We start from the raw sequence: 27,717 nt of genomic DNA, 5'->3' as shown, positions 1-27,717 counted from the left end.
TCATGCCAAAATGTGAGAAACCATTTATCCAAATTCAATAATCTCAGAGGTTATTTTAATATTGGTTTGGAGCTAGAAATGTTTGTCTCTATGTCTTGTGTGTGTCTGTGTGTCCAGTGCCACCGGAGTACGAGGCCCGGGACATCAGTGTCAGGGTCATGTCTCCTCAGTCAGTCCTCATCTCCTGGGTTGACCCTGCTGTTGAGTTGGGGAAGGTCGGCCCCGGGGTAATCAGGTGGGAACTGTTAAATTGTGTGTGAAAGAAAGTGACTTAAAGGCAAAGATTGACTGAGTAAGAGATAATTCTAACCCTTTCCACTGGAATAAAACATCCCTATTTTTCTTCATCCAGATCCTACACAGTAAGGTACAGGGAGAAGGGTGAGTCAGCACGCTGGGAGTACAAGGACAGCACCCAGAGGAGGATAATGATAGACTCCCTGTCTGCTGATGGCATGTATGAGTTCTCTGTCAGAATCTCTCAGGGAGAAAATCAGGGAAAGTGGAGCGTCTCCGTCTTTCAGAGGACCCCTGAGTCAGGTATGCACATGCAGCCACTGCCTGCTGCTTATAGCTTATCATTTAGTAGGTCACAATGCACCTTAGGAAAAATTATGAGAAGTGAGTCAATAGGAATAGCTATAGAGAGCCAAAGCCCTGCATTTTCCCAAGAATATGAAAAGAGAATTCATTTGTGTAGAAAATAATTCCGTCTTGCATAACTCTGTCAGTTAGCTCTTTTCTACTTATTTCCTCATACCACACTTCATCACATTCACTGCCTATTGCTCCCATGTGATATTTGATTCCAGCTTTGGCTGCAGCTCTGTCACAATTGCAGCTTTTGTACTATCATAGCAGCTCCTGAGCTGCGGTTCATTGGAACGTCAGCATTTACTGTCTGGCTCACAGCTCAGATATCCATCTGCAGTTCCATACATGATCTCAAGGGGAGGTTCCTGACAATGTATGGCAGCAAAACTTCCCCCAGTAAAAGCCTCCTGGCACAAACTCGTTTTTACATTCCTTAAGCAGCAATTTCCTCACCCTGTTACCGCTACGCTGCTTCTGGTTTCTGTCCTGCTGCTCCCTCTCTCACTGCTGTCTTTCCATTCACTTGTATTTTCCTCACTTGTTAGCACCATCTGGGCCACCAGAGAACTTTGAGGTCAAGCCATTACGAAGCAAAGGAACTGCCGTCGTAGCAACATGGGATCCACCTGAAGAACCCAATGGGAGGATAAGAGGTGAGGCCAGGAGGAATAAATAAATTAACTTTGCTAAGAAATCAGTATATATATCATTTGTGTTTTATTTATATGTCTGCAATGATAGTGCCCTCCATATTAGTGCTGTCCAGTGATCCTGAAATTTTTGTTCTGACTTACTGTGTCAGATAATTTGATTGGTTCATACAATAATGAAAATACTAAACACGGAAAATACGTCTGGGTAATGTGAGTGTTAAGGTCACATTAACTTGATGCATACCCATTGTCACATAGGTTTGTTAGAAAAAGGGAAAACATTTCCTGTATGGACTTTTTAATTCAGATTTTCAAAGGCCAGTTTCTCCTGAATGGTCACACAATCTCTTTTCACAACAGTTGTTCACGCTCTACCTCCACACAGAGTACATCCTGTCTTATGCTCCTGCTATGAAGCCATTTGGAATGAAAAGTGTGACGTACCGTGGCACCACAGCCACCATAGATGGCCTCACACCAGGAGACCGGTACATCTTCAAGATTAGAGCCACCAACAGGAGGGGTCAGGGACCACAGAGCAAGGTCCTCAGTGTTGTCATGCCAGGATGTAAGCACATTTGACTGTATACAGTATGTGTGTGCATGTATGATTCAAAATTGATTAATCCTAAATTCACAACAATTTTTGTCTACTGCCAGCCAGCAGCGCTGCCTCTTCGTTCTCAAAAACCAAGGACAGCAGCAGGACTAGATACACTCTTTCCAAACAGGATACTGACCATGATGAACCTGACCTGCAGTCAACAGATGCGACAGAAGAACCAACCACAACCCCTCAGCCACGCCCTGCTGCACCTGTCAACGGCCGTGTACGCCCACTTTCCCAGTCACGCTCCTATCACAGCATCTTCTCCTCTGTAAGGGGCTCAGTCAGAAACACAGTGAACAGAGGGTCATCCAGAGGAAAAGCTCAAGTTAGAGAAGATAAGGAAGTAGAAGAAGAGAAAAACCCCACTACGCCATCTCCGGTAGAAGAGACGACAACCATGGAGGTTGTACCGGAGAGAAAAGAACCAGACAACGATGTTTCCCCTGAATTTGAAGATGAAGTGGGATATGATGAAAAGGCTCTGACTACTGAGACCCCCAGCCTCAAAGTTTTGACGCCCTCCCCAACTAAACCTCGTCCCAATCCACCACCCAGAAGGCCCATTAAGATCAGGGTCCATCAAAAACCAGGATCCAAGGCTGCTTCTTCCTTTTCATCTTCTTCTACTTCATCCTCCTCATCCACTTCCTCCTCTTCTTCTGATTCCTCCTCATCTTCTACTTCACCTTCTACAACCTCATTATCCTCCTCCTCACGTATTCAAGAGTCCGCAGCCAGTAGACAGGACTATGTGGCTTCCACATACCCAGAGAGCAAAGACATCTACGATAAGTCCAGGTTAACAAATCCCTCCTCTACAGTTGTAAAAGAAACCAATTTACAGCAGACAGAAGCTACATCTGTTGGTAGAGGTTCGGCTTCAGCGGGGCGCACCAATGGGTCTGGATTGGGCTCTAGATATGGCTACATTCGAAGACGTCCTGGAATTTTGTTTAGAGGGAATTCAACTCGAATGCTGAATGGTTACAGACCTGCAGTCACCTCACAGTCGAATTTACCGAACAGGACTTCGAACACAGCAACTTCAAATACACGTAGTTCAGCAACATCACAGTCCACTTTACCAGACAGGACCCCAAACCATGTAACATCACATACTTTCAATTCAGCAACATCTAGGTCTCCTTCAGGAAATGGAACCCACAGCCAGGCAAAATTAGATGCATATAATGTTGACAAATCGCAGTCCATATCAGGGTCTAGGTCTAAAGGCTCTACAACTTTGCAGAGCTCAGGCACCAATCCATCCACTTCACAGAGCAGCTCAAACCACCCATCCAACACAGACACAGCAGGCTCTTCTCAGTCAACTTCACACAGAGGATCTCATAGCTCTGCAACTTCACACAACACACAGAGTTCGCACACATCACTTGAACGAGACACTAATTACAAAAGCACAGACGCAGAAGTAACCAAAGAGCCTACTTCAAGCTCTATACCACAACCCACAGAGGAGAGAGGGAGGGAAGAGAAAGACGACGAAGAGGGAAAGGAGATGAGAAGTAATGAAAAACCTGTGGTTCCTCGTACTGGAATTAGCCCCTTATTTGCTGAAAAGTTCCCTTGGCTAGTTAGCCGTAAGTTTGGTTCAGGGACAAGAGCTTCATCTTCCAGGCAGGATGGTAGGACCCCCTTGACCAGGACATCATCCTCCATGGGGACTGGCAGACCCGTCTTGAGGAGGACAGCCACAAGGGTTTCAGGGGCCACAGGTGCTGCAGGAGTATCCATGATACAGCAGACTAGTGAAGATCTGGGAACTGAAAACTTACTAAAGAATGGGGTGGGAGTGGGTTCAGTTAAGCCTTCTTTGACCAATCAAAATACAGCATCTAGTGACACTAGAAACCTTGCTACCTCATCATCTTCCTCTTCAGCAGCCACTTCTTCAAACTCTGATTCCCATCATTCCTCAGGTGGACACAGAGGCTTAAGTGAGCATGTCCATAGAGGAACCTCTAATGACAATGATAACAGTCATAATGAAGATTATCTCAATGAGAGGAGTAGAGACATCAGTGGGAAAAATGATAAAGTTGCAGACCCCACAGGGGCCCAAAAGAATCCTACTATAACTCCAGCTGACCCTAACAGAAACATAAAGGACAATGATAGTGTGGATACAAGGGAATCTTTTTCCAGGACAAGACCTGGCTCACCGTCTGAAGGCACTCAATCTTATCGTCGTCTTGGTATGGGGGTGAACGGTAAGGTGCGCTCTCCTCTGATTGCTAACAGGAATGGTGAATCTAGGCTTCCCATCAGACCACAGCCAGCACAGAACTCAAGGCTGGGTTCTTCAAAGTCTGATTCCTCCTCATCATCATCTGACTCCTCTTCTTCCTTAAATGTGCCCCAGCCAGTTTTGACCTCAGATCGTGACATTGGCAGTGGCACTACTGTGACAAAGACAGGCGGATTAATTGGAGGCAACTCCCAGTCTACATCATTGTCCTCAGCATCTTTATCTGGAGACAACTTTAGGGGCCAGGGGGGAAGGTCTCGCTATCCCATCGTTAGAGGGAAACCAACCAATGGAGGACAATCCAAGCCTGCCAATGGAAACGGTAAAGTCGATGTAATTAAAAGTTGCTGCCACAAAAAGCTAAATGATAGATAACGAAATGACTCTGCTTAAATCGTATAATTGTTAGGTAAAAATGGACGACCCAACCTGACAGCAACAAGTGATAAAGAGACCTCATCCTCTCATGGCACCAGCAAGGCCGTTCCTCAAAGGTTTATCACTGGACCTGATGGAACCAAATGGGTAACTATGTTTAATTAACTGATTGTAACCATAGTTGTAATAGTTGTCTTATTTTGTAAAGCAATTAAGTACTTTCTTGTGTTACTGGCTTGTTGTAGCATGTAATACTGTAGAAGGTACTGTACTGTATCACTTTTAAGATATAATTAAACATTTTGGGAAATACACTTATTCACTTTCTTGCCAAATTAGATGAAAAGATTGATGCCACTCTCATATCGGTGTGGTAAATATGAAGTTACAGCCATGAGGTGGTTAGCTTAGCTTAGCATAGAGACCGGAAACTGGGAAACAGCTAGCCTGGCTCTAGTCTCTGCAGGTAGACTGGCAACCTCACGGTGACGACAAGAATCCAAGAATTTGCTATGCCTGTCCAAGATATAGTCCGAAACATATTTACTGTACAGATACAGATTATTTATTTACTGTACAAACATGAGAGTGGTATCAATCTTCTTATCTAACCCTCAGCGAAACTAAAATGTTGAACTGATGTCTTTAATATGGCACAGATCGATTTTTTCTATTCTAATGTTGAATTAATCTGTTCATAAGAAATAAGAAAAGTATAACATTACCAGATCTCACAGTCAGGATGAGGCAATTGTTCACATTTTATCTATAAAGATTGCTGTATAGATTTAGCAAATCTTGTTGTCTCTCTAGGTGGTAGACTTGGAGAAGGGGGTTCTTATGAACCAGGATGGACAAATTCTCCAGGACTCCCAGGGCAAACCTAAGAGAGTGGTGGTTGGAGAGGATGGACGCACGATTTTTGGTGATATGCTTCAATCAATCTTACATGATATTTAAACATACAGTATACAGCTTCAACACATATATTAAAAAATAAATTCAATCATTCTTATTATTAGCTTACTGTTTAAGACAAAGCCATGAATATTCTGTTTCCACTCTTCCTTGCTCCTCCACTCCACCGACCATCAGACCACATGGGCAGTCCCCTGGTAAACCAGGACGGTATAGCTCTGTTTGGTCACGGCCGAGACAGCCGGCCTGTAGTCAACCCCAAAGACAAGATCCTCATGATTGGAGGGAAACCTGTACTTGGCTTGGACCTTCCTCACCTCAAGTCCACCACCACCACGGCTCCTACCACCACACCTGAACCCACCACCACTGAGTGGATCATAGAAGAGTCCACCACTGCACAACCATACCCAACCTGTCCACCTGGAACCTTCTCCAAAACAGATGAATATGGGTATCCAGTGCTGGACCCAGAAGGAATATTGGACTGTTATCCAGAAGGTGAGACTTTAAAAAAGACATAAGTACTCAAAATCCATCATAAATAACTGCAGATAGCATTTTAAAGATTGATCTAAAACAAAATACTGCATTGCCCCAACTTGCAATATTGCTAACTAAATAGCTTTTCCACAAAACTGAAGTCAAGTTCAGTGAAGCATTTTAGAGCCAGAATAGTGAACATATATACAAAGTAGATATGACTTCACTAAATCTCTCTGTTGTATTGTTTGTCATATCCATCTAGACCAAGGCCATAAGTGCTTCCTGTCTGTACCCACAAAGTTCTATAACTCTATGACTGTGTGTGTCTTAACTGTGTGATCTGCTTAGTGTGTGTGTGTGTGTGTGTGTGTGTGTGTGTGTGTGTGTGTGTGTGTGTGTGTGTGTGTGTAAGACCACATGAACCACATGTAAGTCTCCACATCTGGGGCCTGGCTGTGGTATCAGAGTACTGTGGCTTAAACACACTATGGGCTGTCAGTTGCATATTGCCATTAGAGCTTAGATCAGGCCCAAAAAATCAAGCCCAACCCTACCCGAGCCCATGCACGTGTCGTAGTGTGTTTAAGCCACAGTACTCTGATACCACAGCCAGGCCCCAGATGTGGAGACTTACATGTGGTTCATGCTCATAATTAACTGTAATTATGAGCCCGAGCCCGATTTAAACCCGACAATTTTTGAATACGTGGGCCGTTATAACTGATGTTCTCAACTACAATTCTGAGTTGTTTGAACTACAGAAATCTGTTTAGAATTATCTTAATGAACAATGCAACAAGGACGAAGCAGGCTAAACTGCGCTGTTTGTTTATTCAGAATGGAATGGATCGCAAATGGATCCGAATGAAAAAACGGAAGAAAAAAAAAACTCGACCCTAGCTCCCTCAGCCGAATAGTGTGGGTAACAGATCAAGCAACATAATCAAAGCCCTGGAACCATATAGGAGACTTTCTTGTCTCAATCACCTAATTAATACTGTCCTTCGCCACGGTCTGCATGCTGACGCACTGGCCGACAACAGTGATGCAGATGGGGGAGACACGATGTAGCACAGTTTACCTCACACTCAAGTCAGTGCAGGACATATACCCAGAGCTACGGGAGAAGCTGGAGAGACATAGCTTTCTCCTCACCGAATTAGGCTAATTAATTAATGATTATAAAAAAACACAAATGCTTGATCAAGGGCCCGGCCTGGACCGATACAATGCAATCTTAACAAGCAATAAATAGATTCTTAGTGTGTGGATCCTACGAATTTTTTTTTTTTTTTTCAGAAATAACCATACTGATGCTGATTTATATCTTTAGTGTAGTTTCTGGGATATCGTTTCCATTTTAATAATGGATAAAGTCCCATAAAAAGGTCATTATACCGCAAAAACTCATTATAATGTTATGATGACATTCGGTATAATAAATTTTCCCACTGTAACAAAATACTATGATAATTATTATTTTTCCCACTGTGGAAGCTCTGTCCCTTAGAGTGCCCATTATTAATGCTGCAGTAACACGCATAAACAGCAAACTGAGACAGCCAGGGTTACGTTGGTGTCAAAATATGTGCTTGTACCTACAGTATGTATTTAAGTAGATTTTTCTATATGGTTGCCTGGGTGTACATGTCTATGTGTGTATGCCAGCTCAGAAATGTGTACATGCTCATGTGAGATTGATGCTACAGCTTGTTCTACTTCTCTGACAGAGGAATCCTCAGGAATGGAAATGGACCACATGGTTTCAGTGACCATGGTGCCTGATGCTTTAGCTCTTAAGAAAGGTATTGGCTGAGTTTGGCTTCGGACCGGCCTGCCGCCACTGGGCTAGGATGGACTGAACTGCACTATATGTTCATTGTTTGTTGACTGTTTACTGCACTGTTTGTTTATTTCCTGTTAATCTGTCAGTGGATGTGTTTGCTAGCTCTTCCTGTCTCTTCCTCTTTGCCTTGCCTGTGGTCTTCACTTTGTTTCTCTTCTTGTACATTTGTTTGGCTTGGTCTTCGTTCATGGCTGGGGGTTTTGGATATTTTCCATTATGGGCTGTTTTTAATCACTTTTATTCCCAAAACTGGACCTTGTGGACTACATTACTAAGCTGAAGAGAATTCCCTGGCTTATGATTTAATGCAATGTATTTGCTGTTCTTAACGTTGCTTTGTAATGTAATAGATGAACCCCGGCTTCAGCCAAACACTAACTGAATGGAAAAGTGCAGCGTTTGGTTGATGTGAGCCTTTGTACTAATTTCACTATAGGTGTTTGGATCTCTCAAGGAATCGGTTGCATGTGAGCAGCATTTTATATTTTTCTTTCTTTTTGGGGATTTTGCTAGAAAAGACAAATTGGGCATTACAATATTTTCTTAGCATTTCCCTGCCATGGCTCAAAGCTGGTTGCATCTGTGTGGACCATGATGTAATGCCAAGGCCCACTGATGCGGCCCAGGAAAAAACTGTGATGAAAGCAGAAGCAACAAATTGGATATCACCCACTGAATCCCTTCCCATTTTTTTTAGCCTTGGAGACTTGTGAAATGGTCGTTGTCTTCAGGTCCCCCTCACATGGAGAATATGGGTAGCAAAACATTACATAAGAATACAGCTTTGGGTGTTTAGGGGAAAAGGGGTTATTTCAAAGTGAGATCACATCTGCCCACAATTAATTGAACCAATTTGACACTCTTATTCCATAGATCATGGTGCCAATTACAGGATAAATGAAACACAGCAACTTGTTATTGAGTTAGGATGTAAATAATATAAATCTATTTAAATCAAAAGCTCACTGACACGTGTTGTTGCTAGATGAGCTTTTTGTCCAGACCACCCTGCCACCCACAACCACCAGCACAACCACCACCACAGAAATCCCGACTCTGGAGCCAGACACCAAACCCTCCAACCACGGCCCGTCATCTGAGTTTGACCTCAGTGGGAAGAAGCGATTCACAGGTACTCTTGCATAAATGTCCTCTCCTCTTTCTCTGTTTGGTTCAAATTTTAACAGTATATTTAATATCACATTTCCGTTATGCATGATGGATCGATTTTCAAACTTTAATCTGCCAAGGAGCAAGATAGTACACTTTTCTGTTGGTATACTATACTATAGTATACATATATACTATATAGTACTATACTATATAATGATATAATTATATATAATAATTATATATATTATTTTTATTTGTTCCTGTAAGTGTAGTTGAGTGTAAAAACCAGGAGAAAACACATATTATCTTTACCTGACAGAAAAATAAATAGTATACGTCTCTTGCAAAGAAAGTCAAAGAGCATGATTAACCATGCATGCTTGGCGTCGGAAGATTACATGTTTTCTTTTGTGTTACCGTTCATGAGTGGGTGTGATGAATGTTTCGCTATGCTGTAAATAATGATACACTGATGGGAGTTCTGTTTTGTTTTGTGGGAGAGTAATAAATTTGAACCTCTATATTGGCTTTCTCAGCAATACCTCATAAATATATGACCCTCACAGATTTTACAGTAACCATCAGCCAAAAAACAAAACTTTATTGTAGTATAAGTTATTTTTTCCTTATCCATATCATAATTGCAGCACTCAACCAACGATTTGTGGGAATAAGTGTACCTCTAATAATCTAAAAATTGATTCCATGCATCCAAAATTGGAAAATAATAACAAAGTTCACTGAGGACGAATTGTTCAGGGTCTCCAGACTTGATCCCAGTTAACTTCAGCCCCCTGCTTTGTTTTTACTCTTCCTATGTGCTTACTTTGGCCTCGCATACCATATCACCTCATCTGGTTGCACAAACAGACCACAATATTCTCCTGACAGAAATAAAAACAGCATCTACTTGACTCCAACCTTCTAAAAAATACATAATTTCAGAGATCCTTTCAATAGTGCTTTGTTTAAGGACTGTAGTTTTTGTTATATTTTAGCCGTTGAAATAACAATTGTGAAAATATTGTAACCACAGACTTTAATAGTACAAACATTTACAGATGAATACTAGTAAGCAGAAGGCGATTTGTTAATTTTTAACAGTGGGGATGGACCCGGTTTGTTTCGTGTACACGCGACTGGCGAAGCGCCTCCAAGACAAAACTGACAAAAGGGCGGGACTCGCAATTGCAAATCCTTCTGCTACTTTAGCACCACGGACAGTGCCAGGCATTTATCAATACACAGTTAGGCTTCTGATATATCAGAGCCATGGTCGGGGCCATAGATTCTAACTTGCACAAACCTCAGTCAGATAAATGATCTATGAGTCAGGCAGACTAGACTAACATATTCAACACATGTTGCTAACAAGAGGGATAGCATCCCGCCTCATCCTCCCTCAAATTGCCATGCCAGTAAGTACTCACTGTATAGCTTTGGAAGTTTTAGTTCATAACTGTACAAGTCACAGTGGATTATTCCACTTATATCATTGCTAGTTACTTAAAAACCAAGATATAAAAACCTTACTTTATGACTATTTCATTAAGTTAGAGAAGCTGTAGCCTTGTAATAACTGGAATTGGAAGAGTTCTATCAACATGTAAGAATACTGCAGTGACTTGACTAAGAGCCACAGAAGCAAGTTGTGTAGCAATGTGAATAAAACCTTGAGTAATTGTTTCTTTACTTTTATTTAATGATTAAATGCAATGTGTCACTGTCACTGTTAAATTGATCTTTGTGGGGAAAAGCAACAGTGGGACAACTACATGGCTTACTCTGGGCACCATTTATCTTGGTAAACAATGACTGAATTGTGATCACCTCACATAGACCCATCTGAAAGCTATTACTCTCCCTGAGATAAAACCAGGCAAGAGAGAGATCAGTGGAAAACATAAAAGTTAAGGAGCTGCCATCAGCATAGAGAGAAAGCTGTGTTGGCTCAATGTGAAGACATCCTATTTCCTATTTATTAGTTTAATATATTTCAGGTTCACTTCAGCAGCCTGCCAGTCTACTGACATACTTAGCATGAACTGTCTGACAGAGACTGCCCCCCTTTATCTGGTTTGAATAATTTTTGCTCAAGACAAGACGTGGGACAGAAAGTACTAACTAATAATTATTAGCAGTTGCGTGAATCTGCTTTACAGTCAAATCCAGATGGATGGAGTTTGCCGCATTGGACTAGAAAATGAGTACGAGGATGTTTGGACTATTAGAATGCTTATTTATGCCTTACTAGACTGATAACAGAGTTGACATTATGTGAACTGTCCTGATGCTGTTTCCCAGTGATATTTGATCCACGCCTGGCTCACACACGGCAGTTTTCGTCAGTGTTTTTGGATTTGGTTTTCAACAAGCAGAAGAAGACAGACAGACAGACAGACAGAAGAACACAGGAACAAAGCAAAACATCTGGATCTTCTGTGAGCATGAGCCTGCATTTATCCTGGACATGTGGACACTGTACAGATCATGTATTTCAGTGTATGAATGCATAATGAGCCACATGTTTGCGTATACATATACAGTAGGAGCTTGTAACCTAAACCCATACAGCCTCACAGACGTGTAGATACTGACATGTGTTAGACTCTTGGCCTTCGCAGAGGGTCAATCATCTGGGGAAGTGGGAGAGACTCCAGGCTCCAGTGGTTCCCTCCAAATCAGCCAGACTAGGAATTGTGCGAAATCTGAAGCTTTCACAGCTGTAGGTCCAGCTGGCATTTCCAGAGTCTGAAAACAAACAAAAGAGACAAAAAGGGGAGGAAAGGAAAGATAGGGAGGTGACTTCTGACACCCCTGTTTATAAATGACTATGAACAAACCGCAAATTATTTCAAAATGACTGACAAAATTAAAAAAAGTATGACCATTAAGATCAATGATTGTTTTGTAAATAATGCAAAATAAATATTCTCAACTCTTTTCCATCACTTTTTCCTGGCTTCAGCTCCCTATGTGAACTACATCCGGAAAGACCCTGCTTCTCCTTGCTCCTTGACGGAGGCTCTGGAGTATCTTCAGGTCGACGTCCTAGAAGACCTGATAGAGAAGGACAGCATTTCAGCCAATCAGAAACAGCCTCCCAAGGACAAGCCTCATAACTTCACCGTGGTCGCCATGGAGGGCTGCCACTCATTTATCATCCTGGACTGGGGCCGCCCGCTGAAAGATGATATGGTGTCAGGTAAGATGTGTTTTTCCAGAAAGAAAATTCAACTAAAAAAAAAAAAAAAAAATCCTTGGTGTTTGTTTTGACTTGTGTATTTATTTAGTCAAAACTGTAATAAATAATTAAGTTTTATTTCTATGCTGTGATAGTTCCATCCATCCATCCGGCAAAAGAAAATGCAAATTAGTGCAGTATGTGAGACAAATTCTCCAGTCGGGTGTCATTAAACCTTGTTTCATGTATTACTTAGACTAACGTTACAGTCCACACATACTTGTCTGCCGTTATTTAACCTTTCACGTGTTGTGGTTTAGGATATACCTTTAACATGTTACCAGCATCCCTTCAGACTTCGATTTTAAGAACCCACTCCAGCAGTTCATTGTGAATAAATCATAAAAAAACAGATGGAATAATACTCTTTAGCTCCTGCAGAGCAAAATTCCTATGACCTAGAAAGTGACACATGGGGAAAAAAGGGACACATAAGAGAGTGAAGATAACAGCATACTGTATGAGACGTGGTGGATTATCAGAGGTAGCAGTCTGGCCAACTAGAGAGCCAGTACGTTTTCTTTGGCAGGAAAACACAAGCTCCTGGTCATGCTGTGGGCTAGTCTGTCCACTGATGTGTAAAACAGATAGTTGGTCCGTAGGCTACCGGTGTTTTTTTCCTCTTTTTCTTTCCATCTGTTCTCCTTGGTGTTTCCTCTCTGCTTACAGACTATCTTGACACTTCATATTACTTTAATGCATTTTTGCACTTCATTTGTCTGGACATTTTAGCACCTAATCACTATTTGATTCCATTTCAAATACTTTCTCTGTGAATTTGTTTTATCTTACATACCATGCTGCATTCCATACAGTCATTTCTCTAAAGTGTCGGGACACTGATGTACTGATGTTTCTCTGATGTTATGTGTGATATCAAAGATAAGTTGACCCAAACTCTGAGAACCTTTACCTTTTATATTTTATAAAAAAAACTTTTAATGTGAATTTCGTTAAAATGTAGTATTGTATTGCAAGACATATTATTGGGCATATTTGCACAGCTGTGTCTTACAAGTTACGAGTCACAGCTTTCAAAACAACTGGATGGAAACAGCTGTTAGTAAGTGGTCTGGAATAGATGAGGGACATTGGCATGAGTTTTTACCTGAACCCAACGTCTGGACCATTTACATTGCATTGATGACCTTTTGTTTAATGGTTTCGGGCAAAACATGCACATCAGTCACTGAGTATTATAAGTATTATAAGTGTTGCATTTGGCTCAAAGGACCAACTCCTTCTAGAACATTTAATACATTTATACCTAAAGCAGAAAAAGATCGAGTCTACACACTACTCTATCTATCCTCAGTTTAACATAGAATGCTAGGAATAAAAAACCAAAAGAAGAAAAACAAAGTAGCTAGTATTTCCCTTCACTCCTGTCAGCAGCCAGCTGTGTTGGTGAGGCTCCAATAAAAATAGAAACTCAGACTCAAAAGTCCAATAGAAACAGTTGGTAGTTTAATGTGCGGCAGAGCCAAAGTGAGTGATCTAGAGCTGCGTGACCTGAGGTTGCTTACCGGATTCTAAGGAATGGTCTGCGTGACTGAGAAGAAGAAGAAAACAGACGACCAGGTTGGAGGAGAGTCAGCATGAGCTACAGAAAATGCCAGGGCGGCAGTTTTTCTTCAGAGTTAAATGTATATGGGGGACCACCTACTCTCAGGAAATAATTGAAAGCATAAAATAAATGTTGATACTTTATAAATAATCATAGGTCATGCGAGTTCAAGGTTGATGAAACAAAAAGCTGCTGGTGTTAGCTTCATGTTTATCTTATTGACATGAGAGTGGTATCGACTGTCTCATCTAACTCTAAGTCTCAAAATGTCAAAGTATTCCTATAATGTTGACCCTTAGCATATTGTTGTGTTTCACTTACAACTTTATATGAACATGAGAGTGAATCCAATTTTATCTTTTTCGAACAACTTGAGCTTTGCCCTTTAATTCTATATTGTTTCCTGCAGGCTACATGGTCCACAGTGCTTCATATGATGATGTCCTCAACAATAGATGGTCCTCTCGACCCGCCAACGGGACACACCTACCTGTGGAGAATCTCAAACCCAACTCTAGGTAACACATTACCACCTGGTGCATGTTTATAACATTGTATATCATCAATACCCACACTTATACAGAAGTTGGTGTGAGCACATGTACACCGCTTTCAGGTTCAGTGATTCACACAGTATCGTCTCACACATAATGGGTGTGATAGAAAAAGAGAACCTGAACTTACAAACAAGGATTTGCTTGGTTAAAAGATCCCTTACTCTGACCTGCATGTAATGTTTATGATGAGGTTGCTGCTGAGTTCATGTATGCATGTATCTGTTGGCAGCCTATTTAGCATATGTATATGTTTCTAATTTTGATATCAAACCATGCAGACACTGATCAGAGCAGAGTGTGAGTTGGATACTGATACTGTAATGCTTGTATAACAGATCAGTCAACCCTCAGAGTGAAGTAAATCACCTTGGCTAAATGGAGGCAGGTCAAAAACCACATTTGAATCTGCACCAACATGTGACATGCTGTAAAACTCTAAAATGTAGTGGAACGTAAATTCAGCACACATTATCTGAGATACAGTCACCTGGGTCTGTTACAGTTATTAGAGCGTGTTTCCAAAACACTGTCTTACAAGACACGGGTTACGGTTTTCAAAATAAATGCATGGAAACAGCTCTTAGCACGTAGACCCAAGAGAGGAAGGGAGAGTACTGCCTAAAAACCTATTTCTTGCTCGATTGAACACTGTGCATGAAACTTGAAAGTCGGAAGTGTAAATGACGCAGGTAAAAGTTTTTTCTTTAGTTTCTCAGCGAATGTAGTTTTTGATCAATTTTATGTGGGACCATTGTGTATGTACCATAAAAACATCTTGATGAAGCACTGGGCATGCATCAGAAGACAGCTGAATGAATGGCAGACAGGTGAAACTGCTATCAAGCTGTATGTCAAATAACAATCCGGTGGAAAAACTGTTTCAGATGTGTGAGTTCATCCTCTTGCCCGGTGGAGGCACGAATCTGCTTGAGGTGTTATGATAGGTGTCTCACCTTAGGAAACACCTGCTGCTCAACACAAACAGAGCTGCGTGCATCGGGTAAAGTTTTCCATGAGATTTCCATGGGATTCCCTCCCTGGCGACCAGTTTGTATTCACGATAGTGCGTCTCCCGTGGTTACGGTTGATCCTGAAATGGTTTATGCGAGAGTGATGGTATTTCCCATGCTGCAGGCTCCTTATGGCTACTATAGTCCTTAACACACACATATGTATTCAAACTCATATGTGGACAAGACTTTGCTGCTTTTCTTTGTCTTGAATTATTATAAATTAATTATCTTTGTTGGTCGGACAAAACAAGACATATGATGACGTCACTTTGAGCTCCAGGAAATAGCGATGGCCGTTTTCACTGTTCTTTGATGTTTTATAGACCATAAAAAAATAACCGAATGAATCGATAAAAATAATCCTTAGTTGCAGCCGTAGTCTTCCTGTCTCTTCTGCTGTATCCAGGTCTCTTGCAAACGGAATCTTGATCTCTAAATAAATTAAGATTGTATATAAGATATATGCTACGATACGTTGTTAATTTAAAACCTTCATGCTTGTTTTTCCACTTCTTTTCAAACAATATGAATGTCATTAAATGCCTTTAGAATAGATATCAATTTGAGTGCCCAGATAGCTCAGTTGGTAGAGCGGGCACCCATACATAGAGGTTTACTTCTCGACACAGCGGGCCCGGGTTCAATTCCAACCTGCGGCCCTTTGCTGCATGTCATTCCCCCGTCTTTCATTTCTTCAGCTGTCCTGTCAATAAAGGCCTAAAAATGCCCAAAAAATTATATTGATATCAATTTATAATCCACTTACGATTTACAATAGTACAAGTTTGCAGGTTTTTGTGGCTGAACTATCATATATACTGAGGAGCATGTAATGTGGCCAGGCTGAATTTAGCTCATGGTGTGTGTGCAGTTGCCACATGAGCGATTCTCTAAATGAAGCTGAGAGCTCTCTGTGTTGAAAGTTTCAAATGGCTAGCTCGGCTCAATGTAGCATTTTGTGGTCTATTTTCTGTTTTTAAATTGACTCACATTTTCTTTTTTTTCTACCTTCTCCAATTTCTTCTTTCATTACATCATCTCTCTGCAGCTGCCTTGCCGTATTCTCCCTCTCTCTCTCTCTCTGGTGATATATATTTTGGTCACTGTTGTCACGTGGTTGGAATGATTGGATCCAGGCCTCGTGGCTGTACATGGTGAAAGTTTTTGGCTTGGATTTGACCGACCATGAACTTACTGTATGTGACCTTGCAGAGTGAAAGGGAGCACATATGCACACAATACTGCATTAATGAATACACATGCTGTAACACATCAGCCAGCTTCAGTGGAAAAAGTTAGCAAACTCTCAAAGTTGTCACTGGTGTTTTTAATCTGATAGGATTTAATAATTCCTCCACCACCCGGAGACAAAGTGAGCTCACTGCCATATTAAAGCTCTCTGTGAGAAATTTCTCTTTTGAAGACTCCTTCTGTCTTTCAACCTCTTCCCATGCATCCATTCCCTTTCAGCATACACCTACCCCTGTGTTTACTTTTTTCACACCCCTTATTTTTCTGTCTTTCATTCTTATCCTCTATCCTCTATCTGTTAATCTCCACTTGTCTAAATGTCTCTTTTTCCCCTCACCGCCGTTCCCTCCCATCTCCTTCCCTTCTTCTCCCTTCAACATGAGCCAAATACCAATTTTATTGTGCTGCGCTCACTTTGGATTCATATGAATATAAAACAGACTACTCTTAAATCAGCCTGAGTGAAGCATGCCCAGTCATCTGCTATGGTCATTAACATTTTCCTCACCTTCATCCAGTCACAACAACGCTGGCAGAATGACACTTTCACTACTAAATCTCTCATTAAATCCTTACATTGTGGTTTATTTTTGTTCAGGTACTACTTCAAAGTGCAGGCCAAGAATGTGTTTGGTTTGGGACCCTTCAGCGATACACTCACCTATGTCACCGAATCAGGTGTGTATCCTGTCAACGCCTGCAAAGATAAACTTAGAGACGCCCTATTGACTACATGTCAACCCTCAGTCAAACTGGCTTTAATTTTCTGTACTGCAGCATGCAAGAAAAATGTCATGGTGACGTTCGTTGTATTGCAATGCAAGACATTCAAATATAAAACCATCCTTGCAGTAAAAGCAGACTACCAGATGTACTCTGCACTACGTGCATTATGGGTCTTTCATTCTCAAAATCAGGTGAATGCATTAACCTGCAGTGCTGCCTGTGTGCTTTTCCTCCCTTGTGAAATGATTGCATTCTTTCTTTCAGACGATCCTCTTCTCATCGAAAGACCGCCTGGTAAGTCCATACACTGACTGCACGTCTTTAATTTAAGGTCAACAAGCCATATCTTACCGAAGCTGCTGGTTTTAAAGAGGGAGCCATAATTCTAAAAAGCCCTGATTGCTAGGCAAGCGTCACTCTGAATAAGCCAGGATGATACATCAGCCAATAACAGCTTATTGCAGAAACATCACACTTTGTATATGGAGCGACTTTTCAGGACTAACATAGGAGAGACTCTTGTGGTGTTCATTGGGGGGAAGATGTTGCCCCTAGTTCAGCTGATTGGTCAGGTTCAGAAAAGGGGAGGGATGAGAAGGGAAGTGAGAGTGGAAAGGAAAAAGGGGTCAGACAGAGATAAGTCTGAGAAAAGACCACCTGAGTGTTAACGTTACCAACATTTAAGCTTACTAGCTAGTTACGGCCACCAGCCTTTTTGTTGTTTGGGGCACTCTTCCAACCCTGTTATTAGCCTGTATTCTAGGGTAATAAAACTCGGTCCTCCGGGTAAAAACTTCGGCCACCGTGTCCTCGTCATTCAGCTAGCTAGCGCTACAATATGTTGGCCAATAAGTATTATGTAAGACACTGCAGTACATATATCCCAAATATATGTTTTAAGTATTTTAGAAACAGTGTACCCATTACATAGTTTGTTCACAAGAGAGCAGTCATAACTTTATTTCTACAACATGTCCCATTTAGCATGATTCTTTCATCACCAAATTTAGAGCGTCCTTGTCAAAGATGTTTGTGCGTTTGCATAATATGCATAAAGATACTATGCATCAGATAAAGTTATGCATGATAAAGTTCCCTTGGCCTTTGGAATTAAAATAGCCCCACATCATCACATGCCCTTCACCATACCTAGAGATTGGCATGGGGTACTTTCCATAAAATCATCTCTCAATGCAAATCAAACCAGCTATTAGGCTAACTGACATAAAACCATGCCAATCTCTAGGTATGGTGAAGGGTATGTGATGATGTGGGGCTATTTTAATTCCAAAGGCCAAGGGAACTTTATCAGGATGCATAGTATCCTGGATCCATGAAATAACTGGCCTTTAAAAATAAAAATCTGCCTACCTCTATGGGAATTTAACATAGGGGTGTACTCACTTTTGTTGCCAGCGGTTTAGACATTAATGGCTGTGTGTTGAGGGGGACAGCACATTTACACTGTTATACAAGCTGTACACTTAATACTTTACATTGTAGCAAAGTGTAATTTCTTCAGTGTTTCTCCCATTAAAAGATATAATGAAATATTTACTAAAATGGGAGGGGTGTACTCACTTTTGTGAGATACTGTAAGTCAGTGGGCAGCCTTTTGACAGACAGTCTGAGAGGTCTGGATGGTTCATAAAGGATCAGAAGATTAAACATGTATTTTGGCATTGATGTATAAATCATCATCTAGGTTCAAGATAAAAACTGGATTTGGCTGCCTTCTGGCTACCTTAGGAACTGACTGTTTCATATTTAACCGTAAGAATAACAGTTTTATTTTTTACTGTTCAGCTTTACATAGAAAATGGATTTTAGTCTCTCTATGCTCTCACCCTTCTCTGCATGATGTGGCTTTTCATAAGATGCATATTTTACCACCATGATGCATCTCCTCCTCTGCTCCTCAGGTGGAGAACCAATCTGGATCCCCTTTACCTTCAAGTATAACTCAGCCCACAGCAGCTGTAAGGGCAGCCAGTACGTCAAGCGGACATGGTACAGGAAGTTTGTGGGTGTGGTTTTGTGTAACTCTCTGCGATACAAGATCTTCATGGGAGATGGTCTTAGAGGTGATGACTTCACTTCTATGTAAAACCAGTTCAGTATTTTTCCCAGTGCTATCATAAAAAATAAAATCCTAATTATGATACCCACTTCCTCTTTTCCCTCCACAGAGCCCTTTTACAGTATAGGAGATACATTTGGCCAGGGAGACGACCATTGCCAGTTTGTGGACTCCTACAGGGACGGAAGGACAGGTCCGGCCTACCTCTCAAATAATCTGCCCTCAGCACAAGGTAAACAAATTGCACATTTGTTGATATTTAGCCCTAACCTATTCATTTGTTCCACACAGTCTCCTTAGGCTCCTAAGTGGTCCAGCTGCATTGATCTAATCAGAGTAATGTTTAAATAAATACTTTTTAAAGCACCTAGCAGGGTTTTGCATGTTTTAGCCCAAATCCCAAATGCTTTTCATTACTGGAGACCACTTAACTTCCTAGACTAATGCCATAACTTCCTAGCAAATATTGCTTTCAGATCATATCAGTACATCATGAGAATACTTTAATCTTGCTTGGGATAAATCCAACACAATTCACCACAACGCAAGAAAACAATAATCTTTCACAATTTACAATATTTGCTTACTCTTTGCCCTCTGGATTTGATTTTCCAGAAACCTTGTGAAAGCCTTGCTTTTTTGGAAACTGATTTACAATGTTGTAGATACTGTGTGCTGGCTTATATTTACTGTAAAAGTGAATGCTGTCCCAGTTCTATAATGTTCTTATTGTCAACAAAGCCAATGCAAAAACTACAACTAATGATGCATCAGCTCGTCTGTCAATACTTTGACTTTCCTACCTTGGGTACTGCAGTATTTAGCAAACATTACTCAACCAGTAGTGATAGTGCATGTGTACTATTTTCTGCTGCGGATTAATACAAATTTGGGACACGATGGGACAGGATAGGACAGGACAGGACAGTACGTTGTATGTGGGATTGATTCAAAATAAACTACAATGCCCATGTTCATCATAAGGAACAGGTTACCCAGTGCAACAGTGTGGCTCATTGATGTGTGTTTTTTTTTATTTATTTTTTTTTTTATAGTTTTTGATACAAAATGAAGCTCTACGGCAAAGAGGAATAAGAGCAGACTTTGGATTCACAGACCATACTTATTAGTAGGACCAAGTCAGTTTTTCATAGGATTTACTGAATAAGAGAATAATAGAGCTTCACAAATGTCATGATTTCAGATGTAAGAGTCTCTTGAAGAATTGTCATGAAGTCAAGCAGAGAAATAACTAAGTAATTGCTATCAAGTGCTAAATGATGATTATATCCAGACATGCTCACTCTTTATTGCAAGTCTCCTGATACTTTTCTGTAAATGGCTATGGACAACATTATCATTTCTTTCCTTTGCAGGATTTTATCGCGCCTACAGACAGGAGCCAGTTTCATTTGGAGTTATTGGCCGACGCACAGCCCATCCATTCGTGGGCTGGTATGAATGCGGGGTGCCCATCCCCGGGAAGTGGTAACACAGGAGGATTAGGAGACATTGTTACCAAAGGCAACCCTTCTGCATCCTGCTGCAGGCTCTTATCTTCACTGGTCTTGCCCTTAAAACAGACTTTTGCCTGCCACAGTGAAATGACACCACTACAAATTTATTACAGCTTCACAGAAAGAGAATATAGTACTTTTTAAACAACTTAATGTTTATCATTACAATGCACTTTTTTATATTAAGCAGTCTGTATATGAGGGGAAAAAAGAAGCATGTGTGCTCTTGCTTAGTGTAACTCTTGTCTTAAAGTGTTCTTGTACTATTCCCAGCTATCCCAGAGACAGGTCCTCACCCAGTGTTATTTATCTCATCAATAATGCACACACGGTCAAACCAGTGACATTGGACCAAAGCACAAGCTGCAAAGCAAACTGTAAGAATGGGTACTCAAGGTGTGTATAGGTCTGTTAATTTTCAATCATGAGATTTGTATTTCATAATGTAACAGCTTCTGACAGCTGCTTTTTGTTTGTTTATTTGTGTTCCTAAACCATCAAACTGTTTATTTGTGTTTAACACCTTTTTGGTATTCACCAGAATTCATTAAAAGTTACTGTGTAAGTTTTGTAAGTATACGGACAAAGAATAAAAGATCAAATATTTGCTCAGGAATTGTGAGAGATTGAATAAACGTGTTAAGGAAACCACAGCAATCCAAAAAATGAATCACATCATATTCTCCTGCTGCCACATTCTTTTCTAGCAAAAGCTTCCACACGTGATCCAGATCAACCTAATGGAAGATTTGACTAACAGAACAATATTGGTGGAGCCAGCTGGCACAGCAACTGTTAAAATCAGATGAAATGTTAAAAACAACATATTGTGGACAGAAGCAGGTGAGGTGGAAAGAGAGGAAATATCAATTCATTGGCAAGGGAGCAAACGTGGAGGAAACCATCAGCCATGTGTAGAGTATTAACACACTGCCCCATAAATATCAAGGGGGTAAGCCTCTCCTCACAACACATACCTCCTATGGCGCCATTTTGATGCTAACAAGCACTCACCCATCGTTAGTATTCCATTGTCTGCCATTCATTTTGACGTCACTTTGACAGCGAATAACTTTACATCTGAAGCATTTAAAGACTTTATTTGTCCATTGTTTATTTCTAAAGAAACACGACAATGTATAAAAGGCTCCATTACCTTGTATCTCATGTTATGGCTCCGTAGCAGGCATTTTTGTAAAAATAGGCTAACGGTTGTGTCATAACCACGCGACTTACTGTCGCATAGTAGAGGAATTACCGTATAGTACAGGAGAAGCTCGCAGGCAGTTTCAACTTACATTAGCTGTTTAAGTTTAATTACTAATGTTAACTAGCATTTTAGTTAGCAATAATTAGCCTGTGCCCATATTATCTCCTTACATATACCTACGCTCTCCGTCTCTGCAAGATTGGGAATGATTGAGATTTCTCTTGGCACAGCTACCAGAAGACTTACAACTTTCAGACAGGTTGCTCAAGTCAAATTTACATCGTCTCTCTCAGTTGGAGGCTGCGCAGTAACGCTCAGCGCTCACCAGAAAAGTGCTTCTAATAGCCTCCACTGGTCTCTGTCCAGAGCAATGGGATCTGTTGGTCCATTCTATATACTGTCTATGATAAATATCCAAATTGGATTTCTAATGCTTTTGTATTGTAATTAGATTTTGTTTGAAATCAGTGGTGGAAAGTAACAAAGTACATTTACTCAAGTAATTTTCTTAAGTAAAGAAGTTAATTTGTTTCAATACTTGAGTATTTCCATTCTATGATACTTTATACCTGTACTTTAATATTGTACTTTATACTCCATTACATTTACTTGGCAAATTAAGCTTAGCATTAGTTCATGCAGGACACAGAAGACATACGCCCGCTGATTGAATTATCACTCCTATCAGACACACACCAATCACAGCCACATCAAGGCCTTTTTAAAATGTGACTCCCTCCTCACTGATCCCTGCTACACTGATGCTGCTTCACTCACTGCTGCTGCTCCACCACCCCAGCAGTAGTAATACAACACTGTAGAAATACTCCATTACTGTAGAAGTCCTGTTATATTAGTTATTTAACCCAAGTAATGGTTCTAAATACTTCCTCCACCACTGCTGGAAATAGTACCCACGTCTGCTGTGTTAGGTTTGGAAAGGCCCACAGTACACATTTGTTGAACAAATCATCATTGGTATATCCCGGATCATTTGAAACTGAGTGTTGATTAATTACCTGACGGATGAGTTAGAATTTGCTTCTAATGCTGCTAACTTCAGATAATAAAAAAAAATCTATCTATCTATCTATCTATCTATCTATCTATAAAATCTTTCACAAGGCATAGACTTTCATTTTCATGCTCAAAGCCAATTATGGCACTCAGATTTTAATGTCTTGTTTGAACACAAATTATAGTCCATCTGTGTAAAATAACTGTGATAAAAAAGGAAAAGATATGATCATAAGTGGCTCCAAAATAAACCAGGTGGAAAATATTTCACAGATGAGGCTTAATGAATGGAGAGGTCTATTTTGTATGTTTTGCCAATTAATCACTACTCCAGTTATGAGATTTTAACATTGACAAGATTGATCGCTCTTTCCGTAAAGTCCAACAGCAGAACCAGTGCTACTCTTTTCAGTGCTTGCCTACAACTGCTTAAAACTGTTGGTTTTGACTCAGTGAGAAAAATTGATAATATTGAGTAACAGCCAGGCTACTTGTTTTCAACACGCACAACTCTGCCTCAAAGCAAAACCGTGAAAACTTATCACTCCTATTAATACCCATCATTCCTCCTGGAATGGAATAAGATATAACCCACAAAAGGCGAGAGACTTTATCATTATTCTATACATGACACCTACTGTAATACTATACTTACTCTGTTGGTATTTAAGCCAAGAATGGGGTTCAACATTCACTCAGGTTAGTGCAAGAAATATTGCAGTAGAAATGCATAATTTCTCCAAAACAATACTTTTAGTCCATTACATTAAGCAGAGTTGATGCAGCTCAGCTTACCTTTCTTACTTAAACTCTGCACAGTATCAAAGGTCCCTTATCTGAAGAGCACAGGCGGCAGTTTGTTGAGGTTGGCTCTGATGTGTTATGGCAGTCAGATTTGAAAGACATTAAATGCAGATAGAGTTCTGAGAGGCCATAAAATATTTCCCCTGGTCACTGATGAAGAGATAATGGTTGTTTTTGGAGTGAATACTGACCGATTTGTCAATGCTTTGGTGGATGATTGTCAGTTTTTAAGCATATTTTCCAGGTATGCTGAGTGTTGATGAACGCCTCTAGTACATGTGTTTTGAATGAGTGATGATTCTCCCTTTGCCCCAAAATATTTTCATTGGCTGCAGGTTGCAGTGCCATTTGACTTGAGCAGAGAATAATGATATTTAATACAACGCACTATGGGAAACCCCACCCTGAAAAGTAGTCTTCATCTATGCAAGTGTTTTTTGCTTGAGAAAAAGACTAAGAGGAAATGAAGAAAAAAGAAAGAGAAAAGGGGAAAAAACAGCAGGACAAACATGCTTCATAAACACGTGAACTTGAAGACTACCACATCTGCTACAGATGTTAGAGAGGATAAAGTCATACTTTGTGTGTGTGTGTGTGTGTGTGTGTGTGTGTGTGTTTGTGTGTGTGTCCCAGTCAGAAATGATGACTGCTGTCAGGGGGAAGAAGAAAAATAGATAAACCATAACCAATACAACGAACGACGCAGAGCTATAAGACAAGCAGGAAAACAGGAGTGTGGTCCAAGATTTAAATTCTGCACCACTGCTCCCCCGAGGCATTGATTCTTGGAAAGACCTGAAACACACCATTTAGATCATGTGATGTTGAAACTCCTAATTCAGGAGTTTTTTTCTGGGAAACATGATAGCAACACTCCAGGAATCATGTGGGGCATAAGTATATCTTCCTCATTTACTGTCAAATGTAAGCTTTTAATGTCCTCTTATCTCTAGTTTGGTGCATAGTTACTCCAAAGAAAACATGTCTCTTTGGCTAGCTATAGTTCTCCACAGCTAGGTACTTCTGTAAATATGCCTGTCAGTAATTTTCAACTTGCTGTGAAGAGTCTATGGATGCTACCAGTCAAAGTGGGGGAAACAATTAGGAGAGATATAAAAAAAAAAAAAAAAGAAGAGACCGAGACAAAAAGCTGAAACTAGAGTTTTGGGAGCATTTCAATTTGAAAGTAAGCGTGCTAGCTATGCTACTTACTGTGCTAGCCTTTACCCCTCAGTCACATTAGCTACAAGAGACAGCGAAAAAGCGGCCATTTATTTTCAACGACTGCCAATCGGAGTGAAGGCAGCGTGAGGGCAGCGTGAGCGTGATGTATGTATGTTGGTTGCTCAAGTCGAAGAAAATCATTCAAGATGGCGGAATTGCTTCAGGACATTGTATTTCTGTTATGTTTGGCATTTTGTCTCATATTTTGTTACCCCTATCGAGAAATAAATATTTTTAAATCCAAAAACATCGTTCTTGTGACTTGACAATTATACTCTGAAGTGACTTGTAAGACGTGCTTGAAGGCAAGCCCCCAGCAAGAGCGCCATGTCTTAAAGCCACCATGGACTTAGCGGATAAGGGTGGAACTGCACCCCATGGCCTAGAAAGACTTTTCACATAGACTTTGCATGGCGAAAGAAACTACTATATTTCAGCGGATATTTTTTTTTTGGGGTCAGCCCGAACACTTCAAAGGTCCTTGTTTAAAACGTCACGTTTTTAACATTTTTAACATTTACTAGTAGCCGAATCCAGAGTTATTAATGAGACTGCACTGCGAATGCTCATATGACTGTTCTCTCGAGGTCCTGTAGCTGTGATAATGGATAATGCTAACGCTAATGGTTGTAATTCACCATGTGTTCTATTAATACATCCATGGTATGTATGCTGTAAAGCCTGTAACGTGGATGAGAAATGAAGCCATAGATGTTATTAAGAGAAGCTCTGTTCACGAAATTCCAGGCAAACCGTAGTAGTTAGCACTAGCTAGTGGCTAGCTAGCTAGCTAGTAGCACAACATAATAATTACATCTCCTTGGTTGTCTAAATACATCCATCGTTTATTTAGCTAAGCATGTAAATGATCGGGAACAATGAAAACACATTTAACATTAGTGAATATTTTATACAATGAAACGGCGAGTTCATGAGTTCGCCACTTGTATGAGACACGAGAGAGAAACTCATGAACGAGCATGTTGCTACGACAACACAAACAAACTGTTGCTAGTGCGCATGTCCATCGTGACGTCATGGGCCAGTCAATGCGGAAGATCCGAGCTCCATGTTTGCTTTATGCAATTTTGAGCACTCTCATTGGAATGTACGGGGCTTCCCAACGAACGCTGTATCCAGTTCTCTTAATACATCTGTCGGTACACGATCCGTTCTGCCTGCACGATCCGATCTGCACATGCGCAAAATGTTCGCGCATGCGCGGTTGTACGAGGATTTACGACACTGCACGATCTGTTCCACGCTTCCGGTCGACAGCCAAGCTAACGTTAGTTTAGCTAACAGCTAATTTGGCTAACCGCTAGCTGATTGTAGCGGTCTGCCGTTAGCCTCCACAGGCAAGCTAACGTTAGTTTAGCTAACGGCTCATTCGGCTAACTGCTAGCTGATTGTAGTGGTCTGCCGTTAGCCTCCACAGGCAAGCTAACGTTAGTTTAGCTAACAGCTAATTCGGCTAACTGCTAGCTGAGACAGCATGTAATAACTTTAAAAGACCCTCAAAATAAAACTTGAAAATAAACGTTGACATATATAACAAACACCTAACATATATAACAGCTGTTACGTCAGTTCTACTTTACTTTATTGTTATTACTGTGAAGTCTTAATTTAGCTGTAGCCTGCTTTTCCCATTACGTTTGAGTTAACGTTATTTTAGACTGAATCTAGCTGTCAGCTAGCGGTTAGCCGAATTAGCCGTTAGCTAAACTAACGTTAGCTTCCCGGTGGAGGCTAGCCATAGGCTAGCGTGGAACAGATCGTGCAGGTCGTATCCTCAGTAAAACAGAATTATCTTGCGCATGTGCAGAACGGATCGTGCAGGCAGAACGGATCGTGTACCGACAACATCCATGCTTGAAGGTAGCACCAGATAATTTCTGTTTACTGTTGCCATGCAACCAGTAGTAAGCTAGGCACGCCCAGGAACCAAGCCCCCAGGAAGAGCGCCGAGTCTAAAAGCCACCATGGGCTTAGCGGATAACGGTGGTACTGCACCCCATGGCCCAGAAAGACTTTTCACATAGACTTTGCATGGCGAAAGAAACGTCTATATTTCAGCGGATAATTTGTTTCTGGGTATATCAACTTACCACCCGAACACTGAAAGGGTCCTTGTTTAAAACGTTACGTTTTTAACATTTTTAACATTCACTAGAAGCGAATCCAGAATTATTAAATTTGGCATGATGAACGCGCATAGTGGACGCGAGCAGAGCCGCGGGACTGCGCCCGCCCGCTCACATGACTGTTCTCCCGAGCTCATGTAGCTAGCTGTAATAATGGATATAGCTAATGGTTGTAGTTCACCATGTGTTCTATTAATATGTCCATGGTGTTATCTTACGAAGTCATGATACATCCCAGGGATGTATGTAGCTGCTGTAAAGCCTGTTAGCTACGTGGATGTAACGTCATTAGCGTTTCCCAAACTGGCGGGCTATCGGCTAGCTAGCTAGTTGCTAACATCAGGGGTAGCTAGCATGGCTGTATTAAGATCTATAGCTACATAGCTAACTATATGCCTACATAACGTTACTACAGACATAGTGATTACATCGCCTTGGTTCTCTCTTATGATACATCCGAGGGCTGTATGCTGTAAAGCTTGTAACGTGGATG

At 40.9% G+C, this 27,717-nt stretch overlaps 1 protein-coding gene across 6 annotated transcripts in view; it reads left to right on the top strand.

The window, feature by feature from the left end:
• The window catches only part of fndc1 (fibronectin type III domain containing 1), a 35,368-nt gene extending 13,893 nt beyond the window's left edge, over positions 1-21,475 (top strand). For 3 of the 6 annotated variants that reach the window (XM_035995402.1, XM_031322206.2, XM_035995401.1), the window contains 17 exons: positions 118-235; positions 353-540; positions 1,140-1,247; positions 1,633-1,815; positions 1,908-4,448; positions 4,536-4,651; positions 5,318-5,429; positions 5,600-5,923; positions 7,639-7,713; positions 8,740-8,886; positions 11,836-12,072; positions 14,088-14,196; positions 17,098-17,177; positions 17,490-17,519; positions 19,148-19,309; positions 19,415-19,537; positions 20,682-21,475. In XM_035995402.1, the coding sequence (XP_035851295.1) occupies positions 118-235; positions 353-540; positions 1,140-1,247; positions 1,633-1,815; positions 1,908-4,448; positions 4,536-4,651; positions 5,318-5,429; positions 5,600-5,923; positions 7,639-7,713; positions 8,740-8,886; positions 11,836-12,072; positions 14,088-14,196; positions 17,098-17,177; positions 17,490-17,519; positions 19,148-19,309; positions 19,415-19,537; positions 20,682-20,797 (4,769 nt within the window). In that variant the 3' untranslated portion in view covers positions 20,798-21,475. The remainder of the gene's footprint in view (positions 1-117; positions 236-352; positions 541-1,139; positions 1,248-1,632; positions 1,816-1,907; positions 4,449-4,535; positions 4,652-5,317; positions 5,430-5,599; positions 5,924-7,638; positions 7,714-8,739; positions 8,887-11,835; positions 12,073-14,087; positions 14,197-17,097; positions 17,178-17,489; positions 17,520-19,147; positions 19,310-19,414; positions 19,538-20,681) is intronic. The other 3 variants (XM_035995403.1, XM_031322207.2, XM_031322208.2) reach the window with 3 other exon arrangements.
• The last annotated feature ends 6,242 nt before the right edge of the window (positions 21,476-27,717 follow it).

This window comes from Sander lucioperca, chromosome 19, assembly GCF_008315115.2.
Source record: "Sander lucioperca isolate FBNREF2018 chromosome 19, SLUC_FBN_1.2, whole genome shotgun sequence".
NCBI classification, from domain to species: Eukaryota; Metazoa; Chordata; class Actinopteri; order Perciformes; family Percidae; genus Sander; species Sander lucioperca.
The sequence above is the reverse complement of the archived record's forward strand: the minus strand, read 5'-3'. Positions and strand labels throughout refer to the sequence as shown.